Here is a 24315-nt window from a genome sequence, read left to right on the forward strand (position 1 = left end):
TTAAGAAGTTTTAGTTTTGTTGCCTAAACCTAAAAGAGGTTGTAGTTTTGATGCCTAAATCTAAAGAAGTTGTAGTTTTCTTGCTTAAACCTAAAGAAGTTGTAGCTTTGTTGCCTAAAACTAAAGAAGTTATAGTTTTGTTGCCTAAACCTAAAGAAGTTGTAGGTTTATTGTCTAAACCTAAAGAAGTTGTAATTTTATTGTCTAAACCTAAACAAGTTGTAGTTTTGTTTCCTAAATCTAAAGAGGTTGTAGTTTTATTGCCTAAACCTAAAGAAGTTGTAGTCTTGTTGCCTAAACCTTTAGTTGTCGTTTTATTGCCTAAACCTAAAGAAGTTGTAGTTTTGTAGCCTAAACCTGAAGAAGTTGTAGTTTTGTTGTCTAAACCTAAATAAGTTGTAGTTTTGTTTTCTAAACCTAAAAAAGTTGTAGTTTTGTTGCCTAAACCTAAAGTTGTAGTTGTATTGTCTAAACCTAAAGAAGATGCAGTTTTGTTGGTTGAACCTAAAGTTGTAGTTTTGTTGCCTAAATCTAAAGAAGTTGTAGTTTTGTTGTCGAAAACCTAAATAAGTTGTAGTTTTGTTGCCCAACCTAAAGTTGTAGTTGTATTGCCTAAACCTAAAAAAGTTGTAGTTTTGTTGTCTAAACCTAAAGTGTGATGGAATTTCTGATACACAAGTTAACTTATAGGAAGGAAGAGGCCCCGGAACTGTTGATGTCTTACATAGAAGGTTTATTGAAGCTTGATCAAGGAACAATTGTCAGGTCTCCACCATCAATTGTCAGGTGCTCTCTGCGTGAAGGCCTCACAACTCTGCCCTTCCTCTCTGGTGCTCAGTGTCTTACCCTTATCATGTTTTGACTTACTCCGTTCCTCTGGCCTCTCTGACCCTGGTTGCCCCAGCGACTGGCTCTATGGTCCCTCCTACAGACACAGCTGTACAGATAACGGTGGCTCTGCTAGACAGGACTCTAACCCAATAATGTCAACAGAGGGACACTCTGACAAACTGTCTGACCTCCCGAACAAGAAGAGAGGAATTAATAGAAAATTCCATCACATAAAGAAGTTGTAGTTTTGTTGTCTAAACCTAAAGCAGTTGTAGGTTTATAGTCTAAACCTAAAGAAGTTGTAGTTTTGTTGCCTAAAACTAAATCGGTTGTAGTTTTCTTGCCTAAATCTAAAAAAGCTGTAGTTTTGTTGCCTAAATCTAAAGAAGTTGTTGTTTTGTTGTCTAAACCTTAAGAAGTTGTAGTTTTGTTGTCTAAACAGAAAGAATTTGTAGTTTTGTTGTCTAAACCTAAAGAAGTTGTAGGTTTATTGTCTAAACCCAAAGAAATTGCAGTTTTGTTGCCTAAACCTAAATAAGTTGTAGTTTTATTGCCTAAATCTAAATAAGTTGTAGTTTTGTTGCCTAACCCTAAAGAAGTTGTAGTTTTATTGCCTAAACCTAAAGAAATTGTATTTTTGTTGCCTTAACCTAAAGAAGTTGTAGTTTTGTTGTCTAAATCTAAAAGATGTTGTAGGTTTGTTGTCTAAACATAAAAGAGTTTGCAGTTTTTTTGCCTAAACCTAAAGCCTTGTAGTTGTATTGCCTAAACCTAACGTTGTAATTTTATTGCCTAAACCTAAAGAAATTGTAGTTTTGTTGTCAAAACCTAAAAGAAGTTTCATATTTGTTGTCTAAACCTAAATAAGTTGTAGTTTTGTTGCCTAAACCTTAATTGTAGTTGTATTGCCTAAACCTAATGTTGTAGTTTTATTGTCTAAACCTAAAGAAGTTGTAGTTTTGTTGCCTAAAACTAAATGGGTTATAGTTTTCTTGCCAAAATCTAAGAAAGCTGTAGTTTTGTTGCCTAAATCTAAAGAAGTTGTAGTTTTGTTGTCTAAACCTTAAGAAGTTGTAGTTTTGATGTCTAAACCTTAAGAAGTTGTAGTTTTGATGCCTAAATCTAAAGAAGTTGAAGTTTTGTTGCCTAAATCTAAAGAAGTTATAGTTTTATTGTCTAAACCTTAAGAAGTTGTAGTTTTATTGAATATACCTATCAAGGTTATAGTTTTGTTGCCTAAACCTAAAGAAGTTGTAGGTTTATAGTCTAAACCTTAAGAAGTTGTAGTTTTGTTGCCTAAACCTAAAGAAGTTATAGTTTTATTGCCTAAACCTAAAGAAGTTGCAGTTTTGTTGCCTAAACCTAAAGTTGTAGTTTTGTTGCCTAAATCTAAAGAAGTTGTAGTTTTGTTGTTGAAAACCTAAATAAGTTGTAGTTTTGTTGCCCAACCTAAAGTTGTAGTTGTATGGCCTAAACCTAAAGAAGTTGTAGTTTTGTTGTCTAAACCTAAAGTGTGATGGAATTTCTGATACACAAGTTAACTTATAGGAAGGAAGAGGCCCCGGAGCTGTTGATGTCTTACATAGAAGGTTTATTGAAGCTTGATCAAGGAACAATTGTCAGGTCTCCACCATCAATTGTCAGGTGCTCTCTATGTGAAGGCCTCACAACTCTGCCCTTCCTCTCTGGTGCTCAGTGTCTTACCCTTATCATGTTTTGACTTACTCCGTTCCTCTGGCCTCTCTGACCCTGGTTGCCCCAGCGACTGGCTCTATGGTCCCTCCTACAGACACAGCTGTACAGATAACGGTGGCTCTGCTAGACAGGACTCCAACCCAATAATGTCAACAGAGGGACACTCTGACAAACTCTCTGACCTCCCGAACAAGAAGAGAGAAATTAATAGAAAATTCCATCACATAAAGAAGTTGTAGTTTTGTTGTCTAAACCTAAAGCAGTTGTAGTTTTGTTGTCTAAACCTAAAGCAGTTGTAGGTTTATAGTCTAAACCTAAAGAAGTTGTAGTTTTATTGCCTAAACCTAAAGAAGTTGTAGTTTTCTTGCTTAAACCTAAAGAAGTTGTAGCTTTGTTGCCTAAAACTAAAGAAGTTATAGTTTTGTTGTCTAAACCTAAAGAAGTTGTAGGTTTATTGTCTAAACCTAAAGAAGTTGTAATTTTATTGTCTAAACCTAAACAAGTTGTAGTTTTGTTGTCTAAACCTTAAGAAGTTTTAGTTTTGTTGCCTAAACCTAAAAGAGGTTGTAGTTTTGATGCCTAAATCTAAAGAAGTTGTAGTTTTCTTGCTTAAACCTAAAGAAGTTGTAGCTTTGTTGCCTAAAACTAAAGAAGTTGTAGTTTTGTTTCCTAAATCTAAAGAGGTTGTAGTTTTATTGCCTAAACCTAAAGAAGTTGTAGTCTTGTTGCCTAAACCTTTAGTTGTCGTTTTATTGCCTAAACCTAAAGAAGTTGTAGTTTTGTAGCCTAAACCTGTAGAAGTTGTAGTTTTGTTGTCTAAACCTAAATAAGTTGTAGTTTTGTTTTCTAAACCTAAAAAAGTTGTAGTTTTGTTGCCTAAACCTAAAGTTGTAGTTGTATTGTCTAAACCTAAAGAAGATGCAGTTTTGTTGGTTGAACCTAAAGTTGTAGTTGTATTGCCTAAACCTAAAAAAGTTGTAGTTTTGTTGTCTAAACCTAAAGTGTGATGGAATTTCTGAAACACAAGTTAACTTATAGGAAGGAAGAGGCCCCGGAACTGTTGATGTCGTACATAGAAGGTTTATTGAAGCTTGATCAAGGAACAATTGTCAGGTCTCCACCATCAATTGTCAGGTGCTCTCTGCGTGAAGGCCTCACAACTCTGCCCTTCCTCTCTGGTGCTCAGTGTCTTACCCTTATCATGTTTTGACTTACTCCGTTCCTCTGGCCTCTCTGACCCTGGTTGCCCCAGCGACTGGCTCTATGGTCCCTCCTACAGACACAGCTGTACAGATAACGGTGGCTCTGCTAGACAGGACTCTAACCCAATAATGTCAACAGAGGGACACTCTGACAAACTCTCTGACCTCCCGAACAAGAAGAGAGGAATTAATAGAAAATTCCATCACATAAAGAAGTTGTAGTTTTGTTGTCTAAACCTAAAGCAGTTGTAGTTTTGTTGTCTAAACCTAAAGCAGTTGTAGGTTTATAGTCTAAACCTAAAGAAGTTGTAGTTTTGTTGCCTAAAACTAAATGGGTTGTAGTTTTGTTGCTTAAACCTAAATTTGTAATTTATTGCCTAAACATAAAGAAGTTTTAGTTTTGTTGTCTAAACCGAAAGAATTTGTAGTTTTGTTGTCTAAACCTAAAGAAGTTGTAGGTTTATTGTCTAAACCTAAAGAAATTGCAGTTTTGTTGCCTAAACCTAAAGAAGTTGTAGTTTTGAGAAGTTGTAGATTTATTGTCTAAACCTAAAGAAGTTGCAATTTTGTTGACTAAACCTAAATAAGTTGTAGTTTTGTTGCCTAACCCTAAAGAAGTTCTAGTTTTATTGCCTAAACCTAAAGAAATTGTAGTTTTGTTGCCTAAACATAAAGTAGTTGTAGTTTTGTTGTCTAAATGTAAAGAAGTTGTAGTTTTGTTGTCAAAACCTAAAAGAAATTTAGGTTTGTTGTCTAAACCTAAAGAAGTTGTAGTTTTGTTGCCTAAAACTAAATGGGTTGTAGTTTTCTTGCATAAATCTAAAGTTGTAGTTTTGTTGACTAAACCTTAAGTAGTTATAGTTTTGATGCCTAAATCTAAAGAAGTTGAAGTTTTGTTGCCTAAACATAAAGAAGTTTTAGTTTTGTTGTCTAAACCGAAAGAATTTGTAGTTTTGTTGTCTAAACCTAAAGAAGTTGTAGGTTTATTGTCTAAACCTAAAGAAATTGCAGTTTTGTTGCCTAAACCTAAAGAAGTTGTAGTTTTGAGAAGTTGTAGATTTATTGTCTAAACCTAAAGAAGTTGCAATTTTGTTGACTAAACCTAAATAAGTTGTAGTTTTGTTGCCTAACCCTAAAGAAGTTCTAGTTTTATTGCCTAAACCTAAAGAAATTGTAGTTTTGTTGCCTAAACATAAAGTAGTTGTAGTTTTGTTGTCTAAATGTAAAGAAGTTGTAGTTTTGTTGTCAAATCCTAAAAGAAGTTTTAGTTTTGTTGTCTAAACCTAAATAAGTTGTAGTTTTGTTGCCTAAACCTTAGTTGTAGTTGTATTGCCTAAACCTAACGTAATTTTATTGCCTAAACCTAAAGAAGTTGTAGTTTTATTGCCTAAACCTAAAGAAGTTGTAGTTTTGTTGTCAAAACCTAAAATAATTTTTAGTTTTGTTGTCTAAACCTAAAAAAGCTTTAGTTTTGTTGCCTAAATCTAAAGAAGTTGTAGTTTTATTGTCTGAACATAAAAGAGGTTGTAGTTTTCTTGCCTAAATCTAAAAAAGCTTTAGTTTTGTTGCCTAAATCTAAAGAAGTTGTAGTTTTGTTGTCTAAACCTAAATAAGTTGTAGTTTTGTTGCCTAAACCTTAATTGTAGTTGTATTGCCTAAACCTAACGTTGTAGTTTTATTGCCTAAACCTACAGAAGTTGTAGTTTTGTTGACTAAACCTAAATAAGTTGTAGTTTTGTTGCCTAACCCTAAAGAAGTTCTAGTTTTATTGCCTAAACCTAAAGAAATTGTAGTTTTGTTGCCTAAACATAAAGTATTTGTAGTTTTGTTGTCTAAATGTAAAGAAGTTGTAGTTTTGTTGTCAAATCCTAAAAGAAGTTTTAGTTTTGTTGTCTAAACCTAAATAAGTTGTAGTTTTGTTGCCTAAACCTTAGTTGTAGTTGTATTGCCTAAACCTAACGTTGTAATTTTATTGCCTAAACCTAAAGAAGTTGTAGTTTTATTGCCTAAACCTAAAGAAGTTGTAGTTTTGTTGTCAAAACCTAAAATAATTTTTAGTTTTGTTGTCTAAACCTAAAAAAGCTTTAGATTTGTTGCCTAAATCTAAAGAAGTTGTAGTTTTATTGTCTGAACATAAAAGAGGTTGTAGTTTTCTTGCCTAAATCTAAAAAAGCTTTAGTTTTGTTGCCTAAATCTAAAGAAGTTGTAGTTTTGTTGTCTAAACCTAAAGAAGTTGTAGTTTTGTTGCCTAAACCTTAATTGTAGTTGTATTGCCTAAACCTAACGTTGTAGTTTTATTGCCTAAACCTACAGAAGTTGTAGTTTTATTGTCTAAACCTTAAGAAGTTGTAGTTTTGATGCCTAAATCTAAAGAAGTTGAAGTTGTGTTGCCTAAATCTAAAGAAGTTCTAGTTTTGTTAATTAAACCTAAAGAAGTTGTAGTTTTGTTGCCTAAACCTAAAAAAGTTTTAGTTTTATTGTCTAAACCTAAATGGGTTGTAGTTTTGTTGCCTAAATCTAAAGTTGTAGTTTTGTTGTCTAAACCTTAAGAAGTTTTAGTTTTGTTGCCTAAACCTAAAAGAGGTTGTAGTTTTGATGCCTAAATCTAAAGAAGTTGTAGTTTTCTTGCTTAAACCTAAAGAAGTTGTAGCTTTGTTGCCTAAAACTAAAGAAGTTATAGTTTTGTTGCCTAAACCTAAAGAAGTTATAGGTTTATTGTCTAAACCTAAAGAAGTTGTAATTTTATTGTCTAAACCTAAACAAGTTGTAGTTTTGTTTCCTAAATCTAAAGAGGTTGTAGTTTTATTGCCTAAACCTAAAGAAGTTGTAGTCTTGTTGCCTAAACCTTTAGTTGTCGTTTTATTGCCTAAACCTAAAGAAGTTGTAGTTTTGTAGCCTAAACCTGAAGAAGTTGTAGTTTTGTTGTCTAAACCTAACTAAGTTGTAGTTTTGTTTTCTAAACCTAAAAAAGTTTTAGTTTTGTTGCCTAAACCTAAAGTTGTAGTTGTATTGTCTAAACCTAAAGAAGATGCAGTTTTGTTGGTTGAACCTAAAGTTGTAGTTTTGTTGTCGAAAACCTAAATAAGTTGTAGTTTTGTTGCCCAACCTAAAGTTGTAGTTGTATTGCCTAAACCTAAAAAAGTTGTAGTTTTGTTGTCTAAACCTAAAGTGTGATGGAATTTCTGATACACAAGTTAACTTATAGGAAGGAAGAGGCCCCGGAACTGTTGATGTCTTACATAGAAGGTTTATTGAAGCTTGATCAAGGAACAATTGTCATGTCTCCACCATCAATTGTCAGGTGCTCTCTGCGTGAAGGCCTCACAACTCTGCCCTTCCTCTCTGGTGCTCAGTGTCTTACCCTTATCATGTTTTGACTTACTCCGTTCCTCTGGCCTCTCTGACCCTGGTTGCCCCAGCGACTGGCTCTATGGTCCCTCCTACAGACACAGCTGTACAGATAACGGTGGCTCTGCTAGACAGGACTCTAACCCAATAATGTCAACAGAGGGACACTCTGACAAACTCTCTGACCTCCCGAACAAGAAGAGAGGAATTAATAGAAAATTCCATCACATAAAGAAGTTGTAGTTTTGTTGTCTAAACCTAAAGCAGTTGTAGTTTTGTTGTCTAAACCTAAAGCAGTTGTAGGTTTATAGTCTAAACCTAAAGAAGTTGTAGTTTTGTTGCCTAAAACTAAATCGGTTGTAGTTTTCTTGCCTAAATCTAAAAAAGCTGTAGTTTTGTTGCCTAAATCTAAAGAAGTTGTTGTTTTGTTGTCTAAACCTTAAGAAGTTGTAGTTTTGTTGTCTAAACCGAAAGAATTTGTAGTTTTGTTGTCTAAACCTAAAGAAGTTGTAGGTTTATTGTCTAAACCCAAAGAAATTGCAGTTTTGTTGCCTAAACCTAAATAAGTTGTAGTTTTATTGCCTAAATCTAAATAAGTTGTAGTTTTGTTGCCTAACCCTAAAGAAGTTGTAGTTTTATTGCCTAAACCTAAAGAAATTGTATTTTTGTTGCCTTAACCTAAAGAAGTTGTAGTTTTGTTGTCTAAATCTAAAAGATGTTGTAGGTTTGTTGTCTAAACATAAAAGAGTTTGCAGTTTTTTTGCCTAAACCTTAGTTGTAGTTGTATTGCCTAAACCTAACGTTGTAATTTTATTGCCTAAACCTAAAGAAATTGTAGTTTTGTTGTCAAAACCTAAAAGAAGTTTCATATTTGTTGTCTAAACCTAAATAAGTTGTAGTTTTGTTGCCTAAACCTTAATTGTAGTTGTATTGCCTAAACCTAACGTTGTAGTTTTATTGTCTAAACCTAAAGAAGTTGTAGTTTTGTTGCCTAAAACTAAATGGGTTGTAGTTTTCTTGCCAAAATCTAAGAAAGCTGTAGTTTTGTTGCCTAAATCTAAAGAAGTTGTAGTTTTGTTGTCTAAACCTTAAGAAGTTGTAGTTTTGATGTCTAAACCTTAAGAAGTTGTAGTTTTGATGCCTAAATCTAAAGAAGTTGAAGTTTTGTTGCCTAAATCTAAAGAAGTTATAGTTTTATTGTCTAAACCTTAAGAAGTTGTAGTTTTATTGAATATACCTATCAAGGTTATAGTTTTGTTGCCTAAACCTAAAGAAGTTGTAGGTTTATTGTCTAAACCTTAAGAAGTTGTAGTTTTGTTGCCTAAACCTAAAGAAGTTATAGTTTTATTGCCTAAACCTAAAGAAGTTGCAGTTTTGTTGCCTAAACCTAAAGTTGTAGTTTTGTTGCCTAAATCTAAAGAAGTTGTAGTTTTGTTGTTGAAAACCTAAATAAGTTGTAGTTTTGTTGCCTAAACCTAAAGAAGTTATAGTTTTATTGCCTAAACCTAAAGAAGTTGCAGTTTTGTTGCCTAAACCTAAAGTTGTAGTTTTGTTGCCTAAACCTAAAGAAGTTATAGTTTTATTGCCTAAACCTAAAGAAGTTGCAGTTTTGTTGCCTAAACCTAAAGTTGTAGTTTTGTTGCCTAAACCTAAAGAAGTTATAGTTTTATTGCCTAAATCTAAAGAAGTTGTAGTTTTGTTGTTGAAAACCTAAATAAGTTGTAGTTTTGTTGCCCAACCTAAAGTTGTAGTTGTATGGCCTAAACCTAAAGAAGTTGTAGTTTTGTTGTCTAAACCTAAAGTGTGATGGAATTTCTGATACACAAGTTAACTTATAGGAAGGAAGAGGCCCCGGAGCTGTTGATGTCTTACATAGAAGGTTTATTGAAGCTTGATCAAGGAACAATTGTCAGGTCTCCACCATCAATTGTCAGGTGCTCTCTATGTGAAGGCCTCACAACTCTGCCCTTCCTCTCTGGTGCTCAGTGTCTTACACTTATCATGTTTTGACTTACTCCGTTCCTCTGGCCTCTCTGACCCTGGTTGCCCCAGCGACTGGCTCTATGGTCCCTCCTACAGACACAGCTGTACAGATAACGGTGGCTCCGCTAGACAGGACTCCAACCCAATAATGTCAACAGAGGGACACTCTGACAAACTCTCTGACCTCCCGAACAAGAAGAGAGGAATTAATAGAAAATTCCATCACATAAAGAAGTTGTAGTTTTGTTGTCTAAACCTAAAGCAGTTGTAGTTTTGTTGTCTAAACCTAAAGCAGTTGTAGGTTTATAGTCTAAACCTAAAGAAGTTGTAGTTTTATTGCCTAAACCTAAAGAAGTTGTAGTTTTCTTGCTTAAACCTAAAGAAGTTGTAGCTTTGTTGCCTAAAACTAAAGAAATTATAGTTTTGTTGCCTAAACCTAAAGAAGTTGTAGGTTTATTGTCTAAACCTAAAGAAGTTGTAATTTTATTGTCTAAACCTAAACAAGTTGTAGTTTTGTTGTCTAAACCTTAAGAAGTTTTAGTTTTGTTGCCTAAACCTAAAAGAGGTTGTAGTTTTGATGCCTAAATCTAAAGAAGTTGTAGTTTTCTTGCTTAAACCTAAAGAAGTTGTAGCTTTGTTGCCTAAAACTAAAGAAGTTATAGTTTTGTTGCCTAAACCTAAAGAAGTTGTAGGTTTATTGTCTAAACCTAAAGAAGTTGTAGTTTTGTTTCCTAAATCTAAAGAGGTTGTAGTTTTATTGCCTAAACCTAAAGAAGTTGTAGTTTTGTAGCCTAAACCTGTAGAAGTTGTAGTTTTGTTGTCTAAACCTAAATAAGTTGTAGTTTTGTTTTCTAAACCTAAAAAAGTTGTAGTTTTGTTGCCTAAACCTAAAGTTGTAGTTGTATTGTCTAAACCTAAAGAAGATGCAGTTTTGTTGGTTGAACCTAAAGTTGTAGTTGTATTGCCTAAACCTAAAAAAGTTGTAGTTTTGTTGTCTAAACCTAAAGTGTGATGGAATTTCTGATACACAAGTTAACTTATAGGAAGGAAGAGGCCCCGGAACTGTTGATGTCTTACATAGAAGGTTTATTGAAGCTTGATCAAGGAACAATTGTCAGGTCTCCACCATCAATTGTCAGGTGCTCTCTGCGTGAAGGCCTCACAACTCTGCCCTTCCTCTCTGGTGCTCAGTGTCTTACCCTTATCATGTTTTGACTTACTCCGTTCCTCTGGCCTCTCTGACCCTGGTTGCCCCAGCGACTGGCTCTATGGTCCCTCCTACAGACACAGCTGTACAGATAACGGTGGCTCTGCTAGACAGGACTCTAACCCAATAATGTCAACAGAGGGACATTCTGACAAACTCTCTGACCTCCCGAACAAGAAGAGAGGAATTAATAGAAAATTCCATCACATAAAGAAGTTGTAGTTTTGTTGTCTAAACCTAAAGCAGTTGTAGTTTTGTTGTCTAAACCTAAAGCAGTTGTAGGTTTATAGTCTAAACCTAAAGAAGTTGTAGTTTTGTTGCCTAAAACTAAATGGGTTGTAGTTTTCTTGCCTAAATCTAAAAAAGCTGTAGTTTTGTTGCCTAAATCTAAAGAAGTTGTTGTTTTGTTGTCTAAACCTTAAGAAGTTGTAGTTTTGTTGTCTAAACAGAAAGAATTTGTAGTTTTGTTGTCTAAACCTAAAGAAGTTGTAGGTTTATTGTCTAAACCCAAAGAAGTTGCAGTTTTGTTGCCTAAACCTAAATAAGTTGTAGTTTTATTGCCTAAATCTAAATAAGTTGTAGTTTTGTTGCCTAACCCTAAAGAAGTTGTAGTTTTATTGCCTAAACCTAAAGAAATTGTAGTTTTGTTGCCTTAACCTAAAGAAGTTGTAGTTTTGTTGTCTAAATCTAAAAGATGTTGTAGGTTTGTTGTCTAAACATAAAAGAGTTTGCAGTTTTTTTGCCTAAACCTTAGTTGTAGTTGTATTGCCTAAACCTAACGTTGTAATTTTATTGCCTAAACCTAAAGAAGTTGTAGTTTTGTTGTCAAAACCTAAAAGAAGTTTCATATTTGTTGTCTAAACCTAAATAAGTTGTAGTTTTGTTGCCTAAACCTTAATTGTAGTTGTATTGCCTAAACCTAACGTTGTAGTTTTATTGTCTAAACCTAAAGAAGTTGTAGTTTTGTTGCCTAAAACTAAATGGGTTGTAGTTTTCTTGCCTAAATCTAAGAAAGCTGTAGTTTTCTTGCCTAAATCTAAAGAAGTTGTAGTTTTGTTGTCTAAACCTTAAGAAGTTGTAGTTTTGATGCCTAAATCTAAAGAAGTTGAAGTTTTGTTGCCTAAATCTAAAGAAGTTATAGTTTTATTGTCTAAACCTTAAGAAGTTGTAGTTTTATTGAATATACCTATCAAGGTTATAGTTTTGTTGCCTAAACCTAAAGAAGTTGTAGGTTTATTGTCTAAACCTTAAGAAGTTGTAGTTTTGTTGCCTAAACCTAAAGAAGTTATAGTTTTATTGCCTAAACCTAAAGAAGTTGCAGTTTTGTTGCCTAAACCTAAAGTTGTAGTTTTGTTGCCTAAATCTAAAGAAGTTGTAGTTTTGTTGTTGAAAACCTAAATAAGTTGTAGTTTTGTTGCCCAACCTAAAGTTGTAGTTGTATGGCCTAAACCTAAAGAAGTTGTAGTTTTGTTGTCTAAACCTAAAGTGTGATGGAATTTCTGATACACAAGTTAACTTATAGGAAGGAAGAGGCCCCAGAAGGAAGAGGCCCCAGAGCTTACATAGAAGGTTTATTGAAGCTTGATCAAGGAACAATTGTCAGGTCTCCACCATCAATTGTCAGGTGCTCTCTACGTGAAGGCCTCACAACTCTGCCCTTCCTCTCTGGTGCTCAGTGTCTTACCCTTATCATGTTTTGACTTACTCCGTTCCTCTGGCCTCTCTGACCCTGGTTGCCCCAGCGACTGGCTCTATGGTCCCTCCTACAGACACAGCTGTACAGATAACGGTGGCTCCGCTAGACAGGACTCCAACCCAATAATGTCAACAGAGGGACACTCTGACAAACTCTCTGACCTCCCGAACAAGAAGAGAGGAATTAATAGAAAATTCCATCACATAAAGAAGTTGTAGTTTTGTTGTCTAAACCTAAAGCAGTTGTAGTTTTGTTGTCTAAACCTAAAGCAGTTGTAGGTTTATAGTCTAAACCTAAAGAAGTTGTAGTTTTATTGCCTAAACCTAAAGAAGTTGTAGTTTTTTTTGCCTAAACCTAAAAGAGTTGTAGTTTTATTGCCTAAACCTAAAGAAGTTGTATTTTTGTTGTCTAAACCTAAAGAAGTTGTAGTTTTGTTGTCTAAACATAAGAGAGGTTGTAGTTTTGATGCCTAAATCTAAAGTTGTAGTTGTGTTGCCTAAACCTTAAGAAGTTGTAGTTTTGATGCCTAAATCTAAAGAAGTTGAAGTTTTGTTGCCTAAATCTAAAGAAGTTATAGTTTTATTGCCTAAACCTAAAGAAGTTGTAGTTTTTTTTGCCTAAACCTAAAAGAGTTGTAGTTTTATTGCCTAAACCTAAAGAAGTTGTATTTTTGTTGTCTAAACCTAAAGAAGTTGTAGTTTTGTTGTCTAAACATAAGAGAGGTTGTAGTTTTGATGCCTAAATCTAAAGTTGTAGTTGTGTTGCCTAAACCTTAAGAAGTTGTAGTTTTGATGCCTAAATCTAAAATAGTTGAAGTTTTGTTGCCTAAATCTAAAGAAGTTATAGTTTTGTTGCTTAAATCTAAAGAAGTTGTAGTTTTGTTGCCTAAACCTAAAAAAGTTTTAGTTTTATTGTCTAAACCTAAATGGGTTGTAGTTTTGTTGCCTAAATCTAAAGTTGTAGTTTTGTTGTCTAAACCTTAAGAAGTTGTAGTTTTGTTGCCTAAAACTAAAGAAGTTATAGTTTTGTTGCCTAAACCTAAAAAAGTTGTAGGTTTATTGTCTAAACCTAAAGGAGTTGTAGTTTTATTGCCTAAACCTTAAGAAGTTATAGTTTTTTGCCTAAACCTAAAGAAGTTATAGTTTTGTTGCCTAAACCTAAAGAAGTTGTAGTTTTGTTGCCTAAACCTTAAGTTGTAGTTTTATTGCCTAAACCTAAAGAAGTTGCAGTTTTGTTGCCTAAACCTAAAGTTGTAGTTTTGTTGCCTAAATCTAAAGAAGTTGTAGTTTTGTTGTTGAAAACCTAAATAAGTTGTAGTTTTGTTGCCCAACCTAAAGTTGTAGTTGTATGGCCTAAACCTAAAGAAGTTGTAGTTTTGTTGTCTAAACCTAAAGTGTGATGGAATTTCTGATACACAAGTTAACTTATAGGAAGGAAGAGGCCCCGGAGCTGTTGATGTCTTACATAGAAGGTTTATTGAAGCTTGATCAAGGAACAATTGTCAGGTCTCCACCATCAATTGTCAGGTGCTCTCTACGTGAAGGCCTCACAACTCTGCCCTTCCTCCCTGGTGCTCAGTGTCTTACCCTTATCATGTTTTGACTTACTCCGTTCCTCTGGCCTCTCTGACCCTGGTTGCCCCAGCGACTGGCTCTATGGTCCCTCCTACAGACACAGCTGTACAGATAACGGTGGCTCCGCTAGACAGGACTCCAACCCAATAATGTCAACAGAGAGACACTCTGACAAACTCTCTGACCTCCCGAACAAGAAGAGAGGAATTAATAGAAAATTCCATCACATAAAGAAGTTGTATTTTTGTTGTCTAAACCTAAAGAAGTTGTAGTTTTGTTGTCTAAACCAAAAAGAGGTTGTAGTTTTGTTGTGTAAACCAAAAAGAGGTTGTAGTTTTGTTGCCTAAACCTTAGTTGTAGTTGTATTGTCTAAACCTAACGTTGTAATTTTATTGAGTAAACCTAAAGAAGTTGTAGTTTTGTTGTCTAAACCAAAAAGAGGTTGTAGTTTTGTTGTCTAAACCAAAAAGAGGTTGTAGTTTTGTTGCCTAAACCTTAGTTGTAGTTGTATTGCCTAAACCTAACGTTGTAATTTTATTGCCTAAACCTAAAGAAGTTGTAGTTTTGTTGTTTAAATGTAAATAAGTTGTAGTTTTGTTGTCAAAACCTAAAAGAAGTTTCATATTTGTTGTCTAAACCTAAATAAGTTGTAGTTTTGTTGCCTAAACCTTAATTGTAGTTGTATTGCCTAAACCTAACGTTGTAGTTTTATTGCCTAAACCTAAAGAAGTTGCAGTTTTATTGTCTAAACCTAAAGAAGTTGTAGTTTTGTTGCCTAAAACTAAATGGGTTGTAGTTTTCTTGCCTAAATCTAAAGAAGTTATAGTTTTATTGTCTAAACCTTAAGTTGTAGTTTTATTGAATATACCTATCAAGGTTATAGTTTTGTTGCCTAAACCTAAAGAAGTTGTAGGTTTATTGTCTAAACCTAAACAAGTTGTAGTTTTGTTTCCTAAATCTAAAGAGGTTGTAGTTGTGTTGCCTAAATTTAAAGAAATTGTAGTTTTGTTGCCTAAATCTAATGAAGTTGTAGGTTTATTGTCTAAACCTAAATAACTTGTAGTTTATTGCCTAAACCTAAAGAAGTTGTAGTTTTGTTGCCTAAACCTAAAGAAGTTGTAGTTGTATTGTCTAAACCTAAAGAAGTTGCAGTTTTGTTGGCTGAACCTAGTTTTAGTTTTGTTGCCTAAATCTAAATAAGTTGTAGTTTTGTTGTCGAAAACCTAAATAAGTTGTAGTTTTGTTGCACAACCTAAAGTTGTAGCTGTATTGCCTAAACCTAAAGAAGTTGTAGTTTTGTTTTCTAAACCTAAAGTTGTAGTTTTATTGCCTAAACCTAACGTTGTAGTTTTATTGCCTAAACCTAAAGAAGTTGCAGTTTTATTGTCTAAACCTAAAGAAGTTGTAGTTTTGTTGCCTAAAACTAAATGGGTTGTAGTTTTCTTGCCTAAATCTAAGAAAGCTGTAGTTTTGTTGCCTAAATCTAAAGAAGTTGTAGTTTTGTTGTCTAAACCTTAAGAAGTTGTAGTTTTGATGCCTAAATCTAAAGAAGTTGAAGTTTTGTTGCCTAAATCTAAAGAAGTTATAGTTTTATTGTCTAAACCTTAAGAAGTTGTAGTTTTATTGAATATACCTATCAAGGTTATAGTTTTGTTGCCTAAACCTAAAGAAGTTGTAGGTTTATTGTCTAAACCTAAACAAGTTGTAGTTTTGTTTCCTAAATCTAAAGAGGTTGTAGTTGTGTTGCCTAAATTTAAAGAAATTGTAGTTTTGTTGCCTAAATCTAATGAAGTTGTAGGTTTATTGTCTAAACCTAAATAACTTGTAGTTTATTGCCTAAACCTAAAGAAGTTGTAGTTTTGTTGCCTAAACCTAAAGAAGTTGTAGTTTTGTTGTTTAAATGTAAATAAGTTGTAGTTTTGTTGTCAAAACCTAAAAGAAGTTTCATATTTGTTGTCTAAACCTAAATAAGTTGTAGTTTTGTTGCCTAAACCTTAATTGTAGTTGTATTGCCTAAACCTAACGTTGTAGTTTTATTGCCTAAACCTAAAGAAGTTGTAGTTTTGTTGCCTAAACCTAAAGAAGTTGTAGTTGTATTGTCTAAACCTAAAGAAGTTGCAGTTTTGTTGGCTGAACCTAGTTTTAGTTTTGTTGCCTAAATCTAAATAAGTTGTAGTTTTGTTGTCGAAAACCTAAATAAGTTGTAGTTTTGTTGCACAACCTAAAGTTGTAGCTGTATTGCCTAAACCTAAAGAAGTTGTAGTTTTGTTTTCTAAACCTAAAGTTGTAGTTTTATTGCCTAAACCTAACGTTGTAGTTTTATTGCCTAAACCTAAAGAAGTTGCAGTTTTATTGTCTAAACCTAAAGAAGTTGTAGTTTTGTTGCCTAAAACTAAATGGGTTGTAGTTTTCTTGCCTAAATCTAAGAAAGCTGTAGTTTTGTTGCCTAAATCTAAAGAAGTTGTAGTTTTGTTGTCTAAACCTTAAGAAGTTGTAGTTTTGATGCCTAAATCTAAAGAAGTTGAAGTTTTGTTGCCTAAATCTAAAGAAGTTATAGTTTTATTGTCTAAACCTTAAGAAGTTGTAGTTTTATTGAATATACCTATCAAGGTTATAGTTTTGTTGCCTAAACCTAAAGAAGTTGTAGGTTTATTGTCTAAACCTAAACAAGTTGTAGTTTTGTTTCCTAAATCTAAAGAGGTTGTAGTTGTGTTGCCTAAATTTAAAGAAATTGTAGTTTTGTTGCCTAAATCTAATGAAGTTGTAGGTTTATTGTCTAAACCTAAATAACTTGTAGTTTATTGCCTAAACCTAAAGAAGTTGTAGTTTTGTTGCCTAAACCTAAAGAAGTTGTAGTTGTATTGTCTAAACCTAAAGAAGTTGCAGTTTTGTTGGCTGAACCTAGTTTTAGTTTTGTTGCCTAAATCTAAATAAGTTGTAGTTTTGTTGTCGAAAACCTAAATAAGTTGTAGTTTTGTTGCACAACCTAAAGTTGTAGCTGTATTGCCTAAACCTAAAGAAGTTGTAGTTTTGTTTTCTAAACCTAAAGTTGTAGTTTTATTGCCTAAACCTAACGTTGTAGTTTTATTGCCTAAACCTAAAGAAGTTGCAGTTTTATTGTCTAAACCTAAAGAAGTTGTAGTTTTGTTGCCTAAAACTAAATGGGTTGTAGTTTTCTTGCCTAAATCTAAGAAAGCTGTAGTTTTGTTGCCTAAATCTAAAGAAGTTGTAGTTTTGTTGTCTAAACCTTAAGAAGTTGTAGTTTTGATGCCTAAATCTAAAGAAGTTGAAGTTTTGTTGCCTAAATCTAAAGAAGTTATAGTTTTATTGTCTAAACCTTAAGAAGTTGTAGTTTTATTGAATATACCTATCAAGGTTATAGTTTTGTTGCCTAAACCTAAAGAAGTTGTAGGTTTATTGTCTAAACCTAAACAAGTTGTAGTTTTGTTTCCTAAATCTAAAGAGGTTGTAGTTGTGTTGCCTAAATTTAAAGAAATTGTAGTTTTGTTGCCTAAATCTAATGAAGTTGTAGGTTTATTGTCTAAACCTAAATAACTTGTAGTTTATTGCCTAAACCTAAAGAAGTTGTAGTTTTGTTGCCTAAACCTAAAGAAGTTGTAGTTGTATTGTCTAAACCTAAAGAAGTTGCAGTTTTGTTGGCTGAACCTAGTTTTAGTTTTGTTGCCTAAATCTAAATAAGTTGTAGTTTTGTTGTCGAAAACCTAAATAAGTTGTAGTTTTGTTGCACAACCTAAAGTTGTAGCTGTATTGCCTAAACCTAAAGAAGTTGTAGTTTTGTTTTCTAAACCTAAAGTTGTAGTTTTATTGCCTAAACCTAAATAAGTTGTAGTTTTGTTGTCTAAACCTAAATAAGTTGTAGTTTTGTTGCCTAAACGTTAGTTGTAGTTGTATTGCCTAAACCTAACATTGTAGTTTTATTGCCTAAACCTAAAGAAGATGTAGTTTTATTGTCTAAACCTAAAAAAGTTGTATTTTTTTGCCTAAAACTAAATGGGTTGTAGTTTTCTTGCCTAAATCTAGAAAAGCCGTAGTTTTGTTGCCTAAATCTAAAGAAGTTGTAGTTTTGTTGTCTAAACATAAAAGAGGTTGTAGTTTTGATGCCTAAATCTAATGAAGTTGTAGTTTTGTTGCCTAAATCTAAAGAAGTTATAGTTTTGTTGCCTAAACCGTAAGAAGTTTTAGTTTTGTTGCCTAAACCTAAAGAAGTTTTAGTTTTATAATCTAAAACTAAATGGTTTGTAGTTTTGTTGCCTAAACCTGAAGTTTTAGTTTTATTCTCTAAACCTAAATGGGTTGTAGTTTTGTTGCCTAAATCTAAAGTTTTAGTTTTGTTGCCTAAACCTTAAGTTGTAGTTTTGTTGCCTAAACCTAAAAGAGGTTGTAGTTTTGATGCCTAAATCTAAAGAAGTTTTAGTTTTGTTGCCTAAATCTAAAGCCGTTTTTAGTTTTGTTGCTTAAATCTAAAGAAGTTGTAGTTTTATTGCCTAAACCTAAAGAAGTTGTAGTTTTGTTGCCTAAACCTAAAGTTGTAGTTTTATTAAAAGGAGGCTCACAATGAGGCCTATAATACCTCTTTCTTATGGAATATTGTCCCTGTGGATATCAGATAGTCTTATTATGCCTCCCCCTAACCTGTCCCTTCAAAATAAAAGCCCCATCGAGTGACTGTTTCTTAACGGGAAGCTCCCAATTAGACTACTTTTACAAAATAAAAGCCCCCAACTCTCATTGTATGTTAACAGGAAACTAGGGATTCACTTAGTTTTTCAAAATAAAAGCCCCATAAGGTAACTTTCTTAACAGGGAACTCAGAACTAACTATTTATAATGCTTCAGCTGCTTTTCATTCAATTACAACATTTATTTACTGATTCATATTCTTCTGATTCTGATTCTGTATCCTTCTTCATACAGATTAAAGCCAGCAACGCAGTGTAGCATCAGCTATTTAAAAACCTTAAAATAGTCCACATCTTTTATACACCATTAGTATTATTCAACTTTTCAATGAACTTCATACAAATTAAACCCATTAGCACTTTTTCAACTCTTCCTACTTCTTCTCCTTCTTCATACAGATTAAAGCCATCAATGCAGTGTAGCGTCAGCTATTCAAAAACCTTCAAATATTCCACATCTTTGCTAAATTATTGGTATTATTCAACTTTTCAATGAAATTCATAAAAATTCAACCCATTCCCACTTTTCCATCTATTCCTACTACTTCACATTCTTCTAAAAACATTCAAGCCAGCATTACAGCGTAGCGTCAACTCTTCAGCAACCAGCATTCACACCGCAATTTCTTCAGAAATTGCTTTTTTAGTTCAGCTGTAATGTTCGCATGTGTGAAATTGCTGCCCCGTCTCTGTTTTAACTTCCATGTATCATCCATCTGATTTTAATCCGTTCTTATAGGTAACAAATGGATTCAAAATAAAGAAACTGAAACTCCACTACTGCAAATGCATCCGACTCATTGAGTTAACTAATTCTTTACATGTTTTCAATGTTTTCGCTCATTGACACTTTTGGTACTTGTGTGTTTAGTTTCTACAATCTGCAATGTTGAAAGCAGGTCCACAGATATAAACCATTGGGCCATATATATTAATAACACTAACAAATCGTCCTCAGTAGTATCTAACTTCCCATCAGATAATGACTATACACCAAGGCTACCCAAATGAAACAATACCTTTATTTTAATGTATTGTAGCTTAAAAATCTATTGTATGACACAGTGGAGTAAAAATAAGTTAACATCATTTTCATGGGAAACAAAATTTTTTTTGTAGGGAAACAATTCATGTGGGTGAATGTTTACTTCCATTTCTTTGGCACATTGATTCTGTTTCTGAGTGCCAGATAAATCTACAACTGATTATCACACTCATTTCACCAACATCTGGATTTCCCTTCTTGTGTCCAAGACTTCAGGCAGCTCATGACAACATGCGGATCTGTGAGCGTTCGTCCTCAGTGGACGTCAGGCTCAGATAAGTGATAGGCTAACTCCGTCTTCATGTCCTCGGAGCTGCTCTGCTCGGTGGCCAGCACCATCTCAACAGGAAAAGATAAATATAAACTGTCTTTCAGCTTTTTCGGGGAGGGCGAGTCTCCTGCCCCGAACAGAGGATCTGCGATTTTAAAGGTCATCGAGGGCATGTTGTGTGTCCTTCGCTTGGCGTTCTTCTTCTTCTCTTGTTTGTAGGCTGCGTTCATGTTGGCAATCACCTGGAGGAGGAACACACACAGTCAGACACTAAACAGACGGGATTCTTTTAAATAAAAGGAACAAAACAAATAGAAAACATCTGGGCTGAACAATGGTACTTTTCAGTAAGAACATCAGGGTCAGGTATCACCACTCCCCTCTGGCAGGAGGCTGTGTGTGGTTTTTGCACATTCCTGCCCAACTCTCTTTTTCAACACTTACATTGTTCATCTCTTGACATTTTTAAATAGTATTTTTTAAATATTTTACTGTAATTTTTTTCTATTCCACATTTATGTTTCTTGTCCATGCACCACTACACCAAAGCAAATCCGTTGTATGTGAAAAGCTACTTGGCCAAAAACCTGATTGTGTTTCTGATGTCTTTCAGCTTGTTCTGCTGCCTCCAAGTGGCCAACAATAAATCTATTAATGCAGCTTGAAAAATTCCATCAATTCAGGCATTTAAATGTCCCTTCAAACCGTGCATCTTCACTGGTGACCTCATGCTGTATAAATAAAATGTCTTAAAGCCCATTTGTTTACACCTGACCGTGACCCCTCACATCCCATCCCAAAAAGAAAATCTACATCACACTAAGAGCATAGACTCCATTTCATGGGACCTTTAAAGACGCAGCAATGACTATCATCATTCCTGAACTTTTGTCAAAACCCACGAAGCAGTGATGTGCATGTGACAATCGGACAAACAAAGAAGAAAATCCACCAGCAGCACCCACTGTGATAGAGAAAGACTAGACAATTACCAGGTGCTTCACAGAGTTCTGTTGCTCCTGCATTATGGTCATATACGCTGAGGCCTTCTCCTTTGTGGAATACATATCCTGCTCTTGGTCGTCATAATTCAGCGGGCTCAGCGTAGTCTAGAGGAAAAGAAGGAACATTAGGAAGCAGAAACAAACCACACAGTTTGATTTTTTTCCATGTCAATGGAGTCCTACCTCATTTGGTAGATTAGCTTTCCTGTTGAACATGAGGGAGTACGGGCTGAACTTGGTCGTAGGGTTGGTGGACGTCCTGAACAGAAACAGCACAGGGTCCAGGAAGTCGTCCCAGTCGGCCTGCTTCTCCGTTGCCATCTGCACAACAGCTTCCCTCAGTAGAGGACTGGTGCAGTCGTGGAGCGGGTTGAGCTGAGGTTGATCCAGAGGAGACACCTTCTGCACAATGCTCCACCTGTCGTTTAGCAGCTTCGTCACCTAGAAAACACCCGTACTGATAAAACTGGCCCACAGCACTGCTACAATATCTAATCCGTTTATCTTCATTAACTTTGTGACTCACATCTCACCTCATCACAGAAGTCAGCAGTCTGCGTACACACAAGTGTTTTAGGGGCACCAAACCTGATGGAACAGAAAACAGAATGAGTCCAACTCCAGGTTAAAAACATATTGTCATTTTGTGGAAAATCAGAGTCAGAATTAAATGCCAGCATCCCGATAGTGGCCTTTTATTAAAGATTTGGAGGCATGAATTATCAAAAACACAAAATAATTTGGTTTTGGGGGACATGAAAATGGTCTCACATGGATCACAAAATAACACATTCTGTCTAAATACATCCACAATATGATTATTTAAGATTGTGTGAAATCTTTCTACCTGTATATGCATTTGGAAATACATTTTGCAACAGAGAGAGCGTCTGTCTTTTGCACTGGGAAAGCTTCTGGCCATTTACTGAAGTAATCGATGAGGACGGTGACGTTGGTGTTGCCCTGCGGTGTCTCTGGGAAAGGTCCTGGTGAAGAGAAGAGAGAAACAGCAAACACGGCTCAACGCATGGAAAGAGATGTTACAGCAGAAAAATATAGAAATGATGAAATTAATCAAGGCAAAAACCTATAATGTCAATCCCAACTATATCCCACGGTGCGTCCACTTTTATAGGCCGGACAGTCCTTGCCAGGTTTTTATTCCTCTCTGTATGCTGACAGGTCTCACATACCTTTATCTGAAACAGTCACCGTGAAGGTTAAACATTATCATCATCATCATCATCATCACGTCTCAGTGATGTTAAGAAAACACTGTAGACATAAAGATGTATGTACCCAGTCCACCACGTCCTTGATGATCCCCAGCCAGTAGTACTTGCTCTGGATCCTGTGGACGGTCTTCTTCTGGCCCAGGTGATGACCGATGTCATTGAAGTGGCAGTCGAGAAAAATCTGCCTCTTCCTCTCAGCCTCTATCACCACCTCCCTCTTCTCCTCTTTCTTGGGTCCCACATAGTACAGCTTGCCCTCTGGAATGAACCAATGAAGAGATATGGACAAGCTAGGACACCATAACGTTACACCATACTTCGTTAAAAAAAAACAAGTATTTAATGTTGTCTTGCTTATCTTTTAAAGTAGACATACAGATAATAGCATAACTGGACCTGCTCAGAGCAGTCGGGTTCAACCCCTCCGGTTCGGCATATGTACATACTCTCACTTATCTCCACAACATTTGGACTTTTAGAAGTAGTTATGTTATTCCCATAATTCTCTTCCACCATGAAGCACACGGTAATTTACCAAGTAACGTTACTAGAGTCCGGTTTTAGGAGTGCAGGTGATAATGAATCACTAAGTTAGTGAGCGGACTGTTCGACAGGCTCCTACAGAGTCATATCATATCTCACGTTATGTCCTACATGGTAGAACACTGACCCACAAGTTAAACCATTTGAAACTGTCAGCTTGTTGAATGGAAGTCCGTAATGTAGCTAGAGGAAAGCACAGCATCAGTGTTTTACAACAAGCCTTACCCTCGATGATAAACTTCTGGGCGTATCTTTTCAGGTTCTTCTTTCGTAAAGGATTCATCGTCTGAGGAAAACAGCCTTTAGCCACAAACATATAAATGTCACCGAGTTTATTGGAGCTGGATTCAACCACCTCCTCCTCAGCCACCTGCAGACACTCCACGCTCAACATGTCCGCTCACACTACACACATTAGTACTGGTAGCGGAAAGAGACACCTGTGAAGTTACACATCCAGAAACAGGCATCTACTGACTGCTCATCGGCATAGTTAGCAGCAGTGCTAGCTAATGCTAACGAAGCCAAATAGTCCACAACTAAACCACATCAGCATCATGGATGTCTGATCAGGACGAAGCTACAGACTGAGCTGTCTTCTTTCTCTTCTTCTACGTTTACATTCATGCTGTTTGTGTCCAGTTTTGTGCATTACGCTGTTTAGCGCCCCCTGCTGGACAACGACGGCTTCCTCCTGCCGGCTTCGTCCGAGATCACATCCTCTGCACAACATCCTCAACATGTGTACTATCATTTCACATACTTCTGTGTGAATTAACACTAGTATGTGTCTTTTCAGACGCACTGAACTGCAATTTAATATATTTGATATTCATTTATCAGCTATGTTTGTAGATTGTTTTCATGCTACTTCTTTTTGGTTTAATTTACAGAAGAACTTCTCAAAACATTTTGAAAAAGATATCATACTAACAAAAATTGAGATATTACTCACTTTTAACAATCCCAGTTTTTCGGCAGATGAGATTTACATATTTATATAATTAATATGATTGATATCTTAGCAAAATATTATATACATAAAATGATATGGCTTAAAAGAATATCCTCCTTTTATATTTTTAAAGATACTGATTTTAAAACTATGACTTGACTATGATTGTAACTTAAAACTCAAAAATTCTAAATTGGCAAAAACTGATTGTCTTTAGACATTTCAAATTTATTCCAATTGTTTAAAGGTCCCTTATTATGCTCATTTTCAGGTTCATACTTGTATTTTGTGTTTCTACTAGAACATGTTTACATGCTGTAATGTTAAAAAAAACACCTTCATTTTCCTCATACTGTCTGCCTGAATATGCCTGTATTTACCCTTTCACTGAAACACTCCGTTTTAGCGCATTTTGACGGAATTGCAACAGGATTGCGTTGCTATGCAACAGCTTGGGTCCATGTGTACTTCCTGTCAGCTGATGACATTCACATACACTGCAACCAGGAATAAACTGGGACACATTTAGAATGTTTATGTTTAAAATTGTGTAAAGGGTCTAAATATTGTATATTTGTGACAACTTGTTTCAAATGCAGAGTTTCTGAATATGGGGTGTGTGTATTTCCCTGTGGATTGAGCGTTTCGATACTTTCATTGTATTTATATAGGACTTAAGCCTGCTTTATAATAAAAAAAAAACATGAAAATCTCACTTTTTATAATATGGGACCTTTAACACAGCCTGATTGTTTTTTATTTGTTGTATAATTTATTTTATTTTAATATTATTTTTATACTGTAAAAAATAGTTGCAGAATTGTAATGAAAAGTCTTAACATGTTTATGAATCTACTGTTTTGAACTTTTGAAATGAAGTATTAAAAAAAAAAAAAAAAAAAAATAACTGCTATTTAGGTCGTCACTTTTTGAGAGCCTCCTCGCCGGTTGGAGACGTGTAACCATGGTAACCCGTGCCAACCTCATGTGACTAAAACTACGTTTTGTGAGAATCAAATTCTGAAT

At 34.7% G+C, this 24315-nt stretch overlaps 1 protein-coding gene across 1 annotated transcript; it reads right to left on the reverse strand.

Moving 5' to 3' along the window:
• Window positions 1–19236: 19236 nt before the first annotated feature.
• Window positions 19237–22959, reverse strand: LOC141768734 (gypsy retrotransposon integrase-like protein 1). Its single transcript, XM_074637041.1, has 8 exons — window positions 22560–22959; window positions 21856–22049; window positions 21644–21755; window positions 21404–21542; window positions 21090–21144; window positions 20740–20997; window positions 20545–20661; window positions 19237–19794 (listed from the first exon to the last, which is right to left on the reverse strand). Exons 1-8 carry the CDS (start codon window positions 22726–22728, stop codon window positions 19537–19539), a joined length of 1302 nt encoding a protein of 433 aa, XP_074493142.1. The 5' UTR covers window positions 22729–22959; the 3' UTR covers window positions 19237–19536.
• Between the last annotated feature and the right edge of the window lie 1356 nt (window positions 22960–24315).

This window comes from Sebastes fasciatus, chromosome 6 (genome assembly GCF_043250625.1).
Source record: "Sebastes fasciatus isolate fSebFas1 chromosome 6, fSebFas1.pri, whole genome shotgun sequence".
NCBI classification, from domain to species: domain Eukaryota; kingdom Metazoa; phylum Chordata; class Actinopteri; order Perciformes; family Sebastidae; genus Sebastes; species Sebastes fasciatus.